The sequence below is a fragment of the Melanerpes formicivorus genome, unplaced genomic scaffold (genome assembly GCF_026170545.1).
Source record: "Melanerpes formicivorus ecotype bairdi unplaced genomic scaffold, bMelFor1.0.p_v2 SCAF_1, whole genome shotgun sequence".
Classification (NCBI taxonomy): domain Eukaryota; kingdom Metazoa; phylum Chordata; class Aves; order Piciformes; family Picidae; genus Melanerpes; species Melanerpes formicivorus.
Window position 1 is genome coordinate 19501481 of NW_027142353.1, and position 13019 is coordinate 19514499.

The window sequence follows — 13019 nt, forward strand, 5'->3', positions numbered from 1 at the left end:
TATAATCCCCTATCTAACATGGGAAAGAAGATAAAATAATACTGGGGAAAAAAGTTACTGGCTTTTTGTCATCTTGCTTTCCTGTTTTTATTTTTTCCTCCATTTATATGATAAATGTGGATAATGGTTTTGTTACTGGGCTATTCCTTACATTTTCTGAATCAAAGGTGGGATATTTTGTTTCAAATGTAGTACTTGGAAAAATAAAGCTAGATTTCACTTAGTGTCTCTTTTTCTGGAGCATATGAGTATTGTGAGATACAGTCTTCCTCTTTAATTTTTCTAAGGTTTTAAGCAGATTGTGGCTTAGTGGTAGCTGTTCTTGCATTATTTTGGTATATTGGACTGAAATAATTGGAATGGGCTGCCCGGGGAGGTGGTGGAGTCACCAGCATTGGAGGTGTTCAGGAGGAGACTTGATAGGGTGCTTGGTACATGGGCTAGTTGATTAGGTGGGTTGGATTGGTTGATGGGTTGGATGCGATGATCTTGAAGGTCTATTCTATTCTATTCTGGAATACAAACATTTCAATCATGTTTACATTGACTTTTCTCCAAACTGATTCTCTGTTTCCCTTATCAGATTACTTTCAATACATTTGTAACAACTAGAAAGCAGGACAGTTGTGTGGAATTTCAGTGACATGTTCCCATTCTGTGTGTTTTGGAAATGTCCTCCCTTTCAGTTAAGGTGGAATTTGTAAAAGTTCCGGACTGAGATTCCATTTGTCTGGAGCTTTTTCTCTCTCTTAGAAGGTATTTTCTTGTTTACTCTTCTTACTGTGAAAGAGAGCTAAGGAATACTCTGAATGCAAGTGAACTGATGTTCAGCAGTTTTCTCCTCTTCTTTTTGGTCTATCTTTCTTTTCTGCTTTTAGTGCCAAAGTGGGATTTTTTTAATTAGTTGTTATTAGGTATATACCTGATTTTTTAAGCATTATTGCAGCCTCTCACATCTGTAGCTCAAGCCGATGATTATTTTTAAGACTTCTGAAGATCATTAACATTTCCAACACTTCACTGTAGTTAGAAATCTTTTAATTCTGCTGTCAGTCATAGAGTGTAACAATCCTGTTCCAAATGGTGATAAGTACAAATCTTCTAGATTGCCTTAAACTACTGATACACCACAGATAGCATAATGTGTGCTTGCAAACAAATTAGGATTTCACTGTTCGGCAAGGGGACTGGAGATTCCACTTTTGATGCAAGAACGAAGGAGAAACTTGGAGGTAATTTGAATTACTAAGCCATATAGCTGGGGTGTGTGTGTGTGTGCACATTTATGCCCAGAACACACATGTGAGACAAGGAGTTATCTTTATTAAAAAAAAAACAAACAACAATGTCTTGTAGAAATGTGCTGCCAGGGTTATTTGTGCATCTTGTGCAGAACATAAGATCTTTTTTCCTGCTGAAGCTGATACTGTAGCTGTCTGGTAAGCTGCAGTTGATTTTGAAAACTCCAGACAAGGCTGCTCTTCAAAAGTAGAGGTTGCGGTGTGGGCAGTTTGGTACTGCAAAAGATGATAGCTCACCTGGGAGCTGTCACATGTCTTTGGGAAGCATATATCACTTTGTGTTACTTCTGTGTTACAGGATAGTTTTGTACCATTTTCTGAAAATAGATTCATTTGGATTGCACTCTTGAAATAGTGAAAATCTGTGTGTTCAACAGGGCTCTTTCAAAGGTTTAGCAATAATAGCTAGTCCTGCAGTGTGGAAGAAGAGGATGCTGAACAATTGCATGTTCTTTTCTTTCACAGTCATGTCCCTGAATCTTTTTTTTCTGTTTTCCTTGCTGGGTTTTAAAATCAGTCTGGTGTTTAAACAAGTAAAGCTCTCTTAGTATGAAAGTCACTCGTATGCTAACAAGTTTAGATCTTTCCTTCTAAAACTGAAAACATGCTAGCTTTTGGCACCCAGTTTAGTCGTCCATCCTTCTGTTAAACATAATGTAACATTGAGAAGACGACTTTATTGTTGTTCTCACGTGATAATCTGGATACTTACGTTGGCAAGTGCATATTTGTTGATGATTTGCGATAAATAACTTTCTGAAAAGCATTCCTGATGGTCTTGGAACATAGTTCGCTGCCAAACAAGTTTCTTTTTACATCTTCAGATGGTGCTGAGTTCTGTACCTGCAGAGAATTGCTGAACTGGGTGAAACCTGATGGTGGTGGTGAGAGGCTGGTGATGATTAGTTACAACACGGTTGCTGAAAGCATTAGGCCACTGTGAAGCTGAGCAATCAGTGAATAGAACGCAGTACTGAAAGATTAGGAGTCAAGAATTTATTCTGAATAGGAATATAGTAGTTTATAACCCTATTAGAGTGGCAGACCTCTGGCAAAGTTAGTAAAAAACCCAGAGACAGGCTAAAAAGCATTTTTTGTCTGTCTGTTTTGAAAGAGTTGACTGGAAAAGAACAGAAAGTAGTCTTATTTCTTAGGATAGCTGATGTTGTAGTCCTTAATACTTTTCATAGTTTTCTTTGAACTGGGGCAGAGGGGCTGTTTTGGAACTTGGAGCAATACAAATAGTATTTCATGCTACCTAAAAATAAATGTATGAATAGTGTCTTAGAAATAGCAAGAACAAACACTAAAATGCTTAAAAGCTTGTAATTGCTGTAAGGCTATAGAGCTGTGTTACTGAAGAACTGCTAACTGTTTTTAACAGAGGAGCCCACAGTTCAGATGTAGCACTAAGCTTTTAAAGTTGCTGAAAGACCCAGAATTTACTTCCGGCAAAGCAATTAGAGTTGGCTGAACAGAAAAAGTCAGACAGTTGAAAATTAGGTATTTTGGGGGAGGGTGTGGGGCTGCTCTGATGTTATGGCCATGAGGGACAATATGCCTGAGGCAGGAAAGTTCACATCACTAAGCTTGCAAACTCACTTCAGTCAGTTTGGGGCAACACGATCTATGGTAAGCAAAATTTTGCCAGACAAACTAATATAATGGGAAGGGATACTTTTGGCTACCTGAGAAGAAGAGTGGCTACAGGAGGGCTGGATGGTGCCAGACCTTTTTCTGTGTTGTTTGAGGCAGGTTCTGGCAAGAACTGTTGAGAAAGTAAAGCATGTTCTACAGTCTCTCATTAATGCTTTTTCCTCAAGCTACCATCTAAAATTGTGCCAGGTACTGTGGACATTTGCAGAAGACAACAAACTTTGTATTGCTGAACAACAAATTATACTAACATCTTATATTATTTTTATAGGGAGATCAGAATAAAGTTAAAACTAACTCCTTACAACTTCAAGAAGAGGAACTCTCACTTTTGATGCAAGCAATAGTATAAACATCAACATGTATTCTCATTAACCAGTATCAAAAGAAAAACCATAAATTTTATTAAAAAGATATTTTAAAGACAAAATTACACACCTCAAGTCAGCCATTTTGAGTAAAACAAAGTAGAACTGTTTATGTAGTAGGATTACAGTACAAAAGTAGAGTTTCTACTTGAATATTTCCTGTCTTTCTTGTAATAAAGAAAGAAAACCACAGAAACTCTGTGATGTGGTTTGATATTCTGCTCTGGATGCAGCTGGCCTAAGTGCAGTGTTTATCACTCTGATATGCTCATTGCAATGTCTTCTTCCCAGGGAGGCTTGTAACCAGCTGCTTGTGCAGGTTTTCTTAGCCATAGCTGCAGGACAGTCAGTCCAAGTAGCCTGGTTTGGAAAAGCATGTTAAAAGACCTCTGACAACAAAACACCAAAAACAAATGAAGAAACCCAAACATACAAAAAGTTCAAGGAAAAAGAAAGTGTCAGAACTGGATTAGGGATTGATTGTGAGTGTAGTTATTTGGCAGAGCTAACAAGGAAATAATTTTAGTCAGGGAGAGGGGAGGAGGAACAAGGGTGATGCCAAGCAAGTATGAACAGAGTGAGGTTTTGTAGTTTCTTGACCTGGCTTTGCTTCAGACAGCACATCCTGACTGAGAGTGCCTTAAGTTAATGCATTTAAGGTTGTGAACTTAAAATCCCAGATAGGTAGGATATTCACTGTTGCTGTTATTAAATTATTATGGCTTCATGGCAGTGTCCATAGGCCAGTATAATCCTTGGGAGTGCATTTAGGGATCTAGGGAGTATGGATTGGGGGTGGAGCAGGGTAGGTGTGTTTAAATATTGGTAAAACTGGTCCTGGAACACTGCAGCTGTTGGATGAGTTTTGACTGCAGATTCAGTCATCAAAATTTAGGTATCTGCTTGTTGGGCTTTAGCTCTAGATAGAGAGCATGTAGTCAATACAGTTAGTAGACTCTAGAGAAATACTCAACCCTACGGTCAAAAGGTGTTCACGTAAAGGCTAGATGAATCACTTTCTAAACTAGGACAGGAGTTTCACTATGTAGGTCACGTGTAGACTCCCACATTCAAGTTTCTAAGTCTCAGATCCTGTCCTTTGGGGATCCATTCATGCATTAGAAATCCTGCCAGATCACCAGCTGCAATTCCAGAATGGTATGAATCCTATGATAGTAGGTCCTACATCATAGCTGTCATACCCATGTAGATGACGTGGTATCACAAATCACACTAGGAACTTATACATACACACAACTGCAAGCATATTCCCTTAGGCTTCTATTTTATAAGGAATACTGAAAGACATTGCAATGTCCATTTCAAAACAAAAGCAAGAAAAAGCACAAAACTTTTGTTTTTAATTATGGAAGAAAATGGAAAACCTTAAAGATTTGACTCCGTTGAGCTTGTCACAAAGAAGACACAGGAGTTTCACAAGGAGATAAAGGACTCTTTAAGTAGTCACTGGAGCGAAGTGCCAGAAGACCTGAGGAGTTTCTACATAAAGGTCAGGTGTCTTCTTCAAAGAAGTACTTAAGCATGGAATACTGAGCTGAGGGTGTAACTGTTGTGGAAAAGCTGTGATCTGTAGGATGGAAGGGTAGGCATTCTTACGAGACATCTTGAACTTTGCATTTTGCTGTTGCATTTTTATCCTTGAGAGTATTAAATGACTTCAGATGTAATATTTCTAATGCTACATAAATGGTATCATTTCTGCAACAAAGGGAAAGGTTTATAGCTTGTGATGTATATGGCTTCTGGCTTGTAACTTCCATGTTTTTACAGACTCGTATGTTGTTTGTTCCATGTTCTTTGCCTCATGTTAAATGTTTCCTATTGTGTAATGGAGGTACAGAAAACCCTTTTTCTTTCTAGAGTGAGGCCTTTTTGAGATCGAAACTCCAGGATATCTGCCACTCTCAGCACCTATAAGAATTATGAATGTGTAGGTCATCAGAAGATGAAGGGAAAGCACGTTTCGCAAGTGGATGTGCTGATCAGAGCATTCACTTCCCCAGAGGCTTATAGGAGAATATGCTTGCTCCAGTAAGACAGGAGGCAAAATAAGCCACAGTGAATGGAGTGACAGATCAGAGCATGAGGGAAATCTCTAGAGTCTTACGAGAAAGAGGATGACACCAAGAGAAAGAGCATGTGCTTTTCTGCATTCTAGGGATAAAATATGTGCAGTCTGAGAGTGGGAGATTCATCTTTCTCAAAAGAAACTGAACAAAATTTGAACATTGGACAACAAGGGTCTCTTTGGAAGCAAATTAGATTTCTCCATCCACGTCTTTTCAGTCTTGATGGCCTGTGTGTCTGTTTAATTTTTTATAAGGTAGCCTTGTTTCCAATACTGTACAGATAGCTATAAAATGTAATTAACCAGCTCACTTTTTAAAATTTATTTGGCTATTGTCTTCTGTACAGTCACTGCAGAAGCTTTTCAAGTGCTAAGATTAAAAACTACAATAAAAGATAGGAGTTTTATAGGCCGTACTCCTTTACTGCAGGGAAATCTTGCCTCCTTAGTCTTTTGATGCTATTTTCAGTTGTATGCTGATTCTGCTAGACAAGGTCTAAGTACTAAGGCCTGAGCAGTTCTTGCTGTGCAAATTGGAAACCTATCTCACTGCTTTTCTCCAGCAAGGAGAATTGTCGGGCTACTCTTGTTGTGTCAGCCTACTGATTAACTCGGGTCCTACAGCTTGCATGCAGTGAATTTGCTGGAAGCTGGGGCAGTCTCCAGCTGAAGAAGTTAGTTGTCTCTTGTGAAACTTGGGAGCTAGAACTTTTGCCTTACCTCATGTAGTAAGTGCATGATTACAGCCTGCAAATGATTGTGTCTGGCTTTCAGACTACTTCATTAAGAGTTAATTTATATGCAAGTTTGGTTTTCAAAAAAAAACAACACACATGACTGATCCACCCTATCATAAATTTTTATAATGATAAGGTGGTGCAGGCTCATCTAAAATTCCTTCCAAAGGCGGCGTCAGATTTTTACTTTAGTCATCCTAACCATCTTTTCCTTCCCTGTATTTTCACCGTAGCAAGACTTTGTTTACATGAGCTAGATCCGAATAGTTCTGCTCCTACTCCCACCCCCATTGGCAGTTCACAGCATTGTAGATTATCCTCACTATAACTTCAGGTTGACTTTCTTATTTTCTTACTATAAACATTTATTTTCCTCAGTATTCTATTCCTTGAAGCAGCTTTCTGCAACAATTCAGGTTTCACAGAATCACAGAATGTTAGGGTTTGGAAGTGACCTCGAAAGATCTACTCCAACACCCTTGCCAGAGCTGCAGGTTTGCAGCTGATGGTGTGAGGAGACTACTTTAGAAACTGCTTATTCCTAACTGTCTAGGAGGAGGTGGAGGGTAAAGGGTAAAACAGCAGCTATGTAAAGCATGTTTGGGATTGAGTTTTCAGAAGGAAGGAATGGACATTGATCTTCACTTGCCCATGAGTATGGAGCTGAGGGAGCCTTTAGAAATCAGTTAGTATGTGAGTGGCTGACAGGCTAGGAAGAGACAGTGAGCAGTACTAGGGAAAGCAGTGATGTAGACAGGAGAAAATTTGGAGGAAGTCAGGAATCTTTATTTCCTTTGTTCTTATCCCATGAAATAGAGTTTTAAAGAAGTACAAAGTAGAGAAGGGCTTGCAGTACTCCTGGTGAGGAGTCAGGATGCTTTGGTTTGTGCTGCCACAACTGTGTGCAGAACTGATCCAAGTGAAACACTGTGCACTCTTGCTGCCACCATAACTCCTTGTGGTGAAATCTAAGTAAAATGTTTGTAGTCTACTGGATATATCTAGAACATCAGACAAGACAGTGCTATCAACACCTTAACCTGCTCATGAGCCATATAGCGGTAATGGAGCTTCCTTCAGAGATCCTACCTCACACCTACTCTGCAGCTGCTTTCCTTAATAGTTTTGTGAGAGCCTATAACATGCTTTCAGGATCTATGAGATTCCAGGCTGTTGTACTGATAAATCTATCATGAGTTAAGATCTTGCCAAGAGCTGAAGACTAAACTGCTGACACATGCTGTCATAATGTGCAAGGCATGTGGCTTTGCTGTTTGGTCAGGGTAAAGTCAGAGACCCCTCAAGAGAAAAAAACAGATGTAGGGCAAGTAGTTGTGCTCAGTCTTATCTTTAGAGTGTGTGTCTGAGCTACCAGATACCAGAAGTTCAAACAATATATTTCATAGGCAACTCCACTGAAAGGGTTTGAAAATCTAGGTGGCTCTCTGGTATCTTGGCTTAGCTGATGTGTAGCTTAACTTTTCCAACTCAGTGAAGAGGCAAAGGGACAAAAGACATTTTTCTGTGAAGACATGTATTCTTGGGACCCAGTATCTGCCATCCTAAGCAACAAAGCTTCATTCCACAAGCTATATAGTTTTCTAAGAGTAAATGCAGGTTTAGCCCAGCTGTTCATGTTGTACTAGCTTCTTACAACACTTATGGCAGTGTGTAATGATTTCCCAATGCAATGTTTTGGGAGGAGAAAGCTCGCTTTCTCTGATAACAGGTTTTCTATCTAAATGAGACTAATTAGAAGCCTGTGTTGAAGGTTGGTCTTCCAGCTATCAGGTCTTTCAACTGAAAGTCAGTCTTTCAACAGTTCTTTACCCTGGAGTGAAAAAAAAAATGTTCCTGATTCATCAGGTATCTTTGGTCTGCTAATGGTTAGTTGTCCATTTCAGTAATCATCTATTACTTTCTTTGCAGACTATTCTGTGACTGCTGTAACATAAACACCAGTTTTCTAAAGATGTTTCTTAACAAACAATGCCAAAGAAAAAACATGAACTGCAAAATGAGCCATGTTAGATAATACAGTAAATTCTTCACATTGCTTGAAAAGAGATATTGCTCACATGTTATACAATGCATCTGCTTCTAAATTTCTTAGTTATGTTTTGATATTTAAGTGTTTCAATAGGATTAAATAGTTTTATACTTGTTCTAAATTAAAATCTTCTGGCAAAGAGTTTTTTATTTGTTTCTATTGTGTTGCAGACTCTCCTACAGATTCTTGGTGTGGTGGCTGTGGCTGTGGCAGTGATTCCTTGGATACTCATCCCCTTAATACCACTGTTTATTCTTTTCATTTTTCTTCGGAGATATTTCTTAGACACTTCAAGAGATATTAAGCGTCTAGAATCCACAAGTATGTAATTTGGTGGGACTTGATGTTAGTTTGAACCCTGCTCATTATTGTGTGAAATGCTAGTATTTTACAGACAATTCATCAAAGATTTTTTTCTTTTGCTATGCAAATAACTTCTTATTGCCTTGGTTCTCAACTAGTGAATTACATGCGCAACTGCTGTTTTGCGTAATGGTAAACCTTAGCTACGTCAGTTTAACTATCTGTAAGTAAAGCTAATTAAGAACATGTGAAGTTGCTGGTCTTTGGGATCGTGCATACACGTGCTAACACTCTTTCTGACCTAATCTGACTATTTTGCCTGATTTTAGTTGGGTGATAGTAAGAAATATTAAGTATTATGATTAATAAACATGAATGCCTTGTGTAATAAAAGTCAAAGAGTGTCTGGAGTGACAGCTGTTGTTGAAAGCATAACATTTTTTTGTATAAATTAATCTGCCTGCCTATCTGACTGATTCTATTTGAATAAGAGGACTCTGGTCAAAGATACTTCCTATTTAATCTAAAAGGAGGCAGTTCAGTAACTTGTATGGTTAAATATAAAGTAGTAGGATTAAAGACTAGTGTGGTACCAAAAGAATTAAAAGTGGTACTTCAGCTCTTGCTAAATTTCTCTCATTTCCCTTTGTAGCTAGAAGTCCAGTGTTCTCTCACTTGTCATCATCCCTCCAGGGACTTTGGACTATTCGGGCTTTGAAAGCAGAGGGAAGATTTCAAAAATTATTTGATGCACACCAAGACCTCCACTCAGGTTTGTGATGGATTTATGTGAAAAATCAAATACTTGTCTCTGTAGGAGGGAAATATCTTATGCCCTCAGCAACGTGCACGTAATGTACATTAAAATCAGTAGGAGCCATGCATTTGTCTCTTTAGGGTAAAATTTCTCTATTAGAACAAAAATGTCATTATCTGTCTAGATTTTGAGAATTTACTTTGGGCTGTAATATAATTTGAGATACTCATGCATATGTTTTAACATTGTCTAAGATAAACATTTTAAAGTATGCCTGATAAGAATATTTAAACAACAATTTTTGACATTTTCCTGGATCCCATCTTAAAAAAAAAAAAAAAGATAGAGAAGGGGAAACAAGCTCTATTGTGAGGCATTTAATATTAAGTAGTGTGCTAGGAGTGAGCTGAGATTTACAATTTTTACCCCAAAAGAGGAAACATAAGCCCCATTTTTAATAAAGTGGAAAAAAGGAAGACCCAAGGAACTGCAGTCTAGTCAATCTCACCTTCGTGCTGGCAAGTTCATGGAGAAGATCCTTCTGGAAACTATGCTAAAGCGCATGGGAAATAAGGAGGTGATGGGTGGCAAGCCACTGTGGCTTCACTAAGGGTAAATTGTGCCTAGCAGTTGTGGTGACCTTCTATGATGGGGTTTTACTATTCATGGTTAAGGGATGAGCAACTGATGTCATCTTCCTGGGCTTGCATAAATCATTTGACGCTGTCTCATAAAACATCCGTGTTTCTCTATTGGAGAGACATGGATTTGATGGATGGACCAGATAGTGGATAAGGATTTGGCTGGATGGTCACACTCAAAGAATTGTAGTCAGCAGCTCGATCTCCAAGTGGAGACCAGCTGTGAGTGACATTCCTCAGGGGTTAGTATTGGGATGAGTGCTATTTAACATCCTTGTCAGCAACATGGACAGTGGGATTGAGTGCACCCTCAGAAAGTTTGTTGACGACACTAAGCAGTGCAGTGCAGTCAATATGCTGGAAGGAAGGGATACCATCCAGAGGGACCTTGACAGGTTTGAGAAGTGGACTGATGCCAACCTCATGAAACTCAACAGGGTGAAGTACAAGTTCCTGCACATGGGTCAGGGCAATCTCAAGAAGAGATACAAGCTGCATGATAAGTGGATTGAGAGCAGCTGTGCAGAGAATGACGTGGGGGTATTTGGTTATGAGAAGCTCAACATGACCTAGCAGTTTGTATTTGCAGCCTGGAAATCAAACCATATCCTGGCTTGCATGCATCAAAATAAGTGTGACCAGCAGGCCAAGAGAGGTGATTCTTCCCCTCTACTCCATGCTCATGACAGCCCATCTGGAGTGCTGTATTCAGCTCTAGGGCCACCAACATAAGAAGGACACAGACATAGAGTCCAGAAGAGGGCCAAAAAGATAATTAAAGGACTGGAGCACCTCTCCTGTGAGGACGGGCTGAGAGAATTGGGATTGTTCAGCCCAGTGAAGAGAAGGCTCTGGGGACATGTTAGAGGAGCCTTCAGTACTCAAAAGGGAGATGGGGAGGGGCATGTAGGGCATTTGGTAAGGACATGGGATAATGGCTGTAAAGTGAAAGGGAGTGTATTCGAATTAGATGTCAGGAAGAAATTCTTCACTCTGAGTGGTGAGAATAAGTTGCCAGAAGTTGTGGGTGCTCCATCCCTGGAAGTATTCAAGGCTAGGTTGGATGGGACCTTGAGCAACCTAATCTAGTATGAGGGTATCACTGCCTGTGGAAAGGTGGTTGGATCTAGATGATCTTTAAGGTCCCTTTGAACCCAAACCATTCTATGATTGAATTTCCTTAGTCATAAGACATACGGTTCATGTAAGGAATATGTTCTATGACTTCTTTGTAATCTACAGACTTCTAAGGCTTCAGAACATATCAATTAATCTTTTCTGAAATACAGTTTATCACAGGCTGTAGAATCATTCACACTGACTTCCATATTGAGCTCAGTAACTTTTGACCAGGGAAATGTCTTCCAGGGAAGCATCTCTAGCTTTTCTTAGTAATTTCTAAGTAAGTTTTCCAAGTTGCTAGTTATTGGACTAAATCAATTTTACAGTAGATGATAGTTAGGGAATACAAAGTTGTTTTTTAAGCTTTGTATTAAAAGACCTCTTTAGTTGATATAGGGTACTTTATTTTGCATTTTAATGTCATACCTAAGGAACACAAGCACACCTTTTTCCAGTCTATTTTATGCCTTTCTCTTAACAAAACTGTCAGTAACACCCCTCCTGAGCAGCTCAGGAATTTGCTGTTGAGATCAAACTCCAATGCTTATAGTTTCACTCCTTTGCATACCAACATGTTTCTCTCCAGAGTGTTTCAGATATCCTAGCTTGCTTAGTGTGTCTATTGTTTTGGTCCTTGGGGGAAGTATGAGCCAGTAGTGTGCCTGTGCAGTGAAAAGAGGCCTGCAACATCAGGGATGTATTAACAGGAGCATAGCCAGTAGGAGGAGGGAAGTGATTATCCCCCCTCAGCACTTGTTAGCCCGCATCTGGTTTTGGTCCCCTAGATACATGTCAAGGGAGTAAGTAAAAAGAGAGACCTCTCCATGAGGAGAATCTGAGGAATTGGACTCGTTCAGCACATAGAAGAGAGAGCTTACAGAGGATTTACTAACTGCTTCCTTCTAGTACCTGCAGGGATGTTACCAAAATAATTAGAATAAACCTTTATTAGAATAAACCAAACCAGGTTGGAAGAGACCTTCAAGATCATCGTGTCCAACCCATCAACCAATCCAACCCACCCAAACAGCTAACCCATGGCACCAAGCACCCCATCAAGTCTCCTTCTGAACACCCTCAACGACGGCGACTCCACCACCTCCCCAGGCAACCTATTCCAATGGGCAATCACTCTTTCTGTATAGAACTTCTTCCTCACATCCAACCTGAACCTCCCCTGGCGCAGCCTGAGACTGTGTCCTCTTGTTCTGGTACTGGGTGCCTGGGAGAAGAGACCATCATCAGCCTGTCTACAACCTCCCTTCAGGTAGTTGTAGAGAGTGATAAGGTCACCCCTGAGTCTCCTCTTCTCCAGGCTAAGCAGCCCCAGCTCCCTCAGCCTCTCCTCATAGGGCTTGTGTTCCAAACCCCTCACCAACTTTGTTGCTCTTCTCTGGACTCGTTCCAGCAAGTCAACACCCTTCCTAAACTGAGGGGCCCAGAACTGGACACAGTACTCGAGGTGTGGCCTAACCAGTGCAGTGTACAGGGGCAGAATGACCTCCCTGCTCCTGCTGGCCACACTGTTCTTGATGCAGGCCAGGATGCCATTGGCCTTCTTGGCTGCCTGGGCACACTGCAGGCTTATGTTCAGCCTACCATGGTGCTCAGACTTTTCACAGTGATGTATGGTGGGGGGAGCAAGAAAATGGATATACGTTGTGACAAGAGAAGTTTTTCCTGATATCCAGGCCCTATATTCTAGATACAAGGAAAACACCTGTTCACCACGGGGAAGTTAAGCAGAGAAACAGGTTACCCAGATACATGCAGGCTGATTTTCAAAACTCAAACTGCATAAAGCATGGAGCTACATGGTCTGACCTCAGAGATGACCCTAGAGACCTCCTGAGGTTGCTTCCACCCTGAAAGATTCTTTGATACTAAATGTATGCAAGTCATAGGCTCTCTCAGCTCCTAGGTTTCAAAGAGGTACCTAAATTACCATGGTGAATTCAGTTTCTGGAGCTTGATTTTGGACTTGTTGCACCACTC

At 40.1% G+C, this 13019-nt stretch overlaps 1 protein-coding gene across 2 annotated transcripts in view; it reads left to right on the plus strand.

The window, feature by feature from the left end:
* The window catches only part of ABCC4 (ATP binding cassette subfamily C member 4 (PEL blood group)), a 165355-nt gene that overhangs the window by 106503 nt on the left and 45833 nt on the right, over positions 1 to 13019 (plus strand). For both annotated transcript variants that reach the window (XM_068169145.1, XM_068169221.1), the window contains exons 21-22: positions 8372 to 8522; positions 9157 to 9276. In XM_068169145.1, coding sequence (XP_068025246.1) covers positions 8372 to 8522; positions 9157 to 9276 — 271 coding nt within the window. The remainder of the gene's footprint in view (positions 1 to 8371; positions 8523 to 9156; positions 9277 to 13019) is intronic.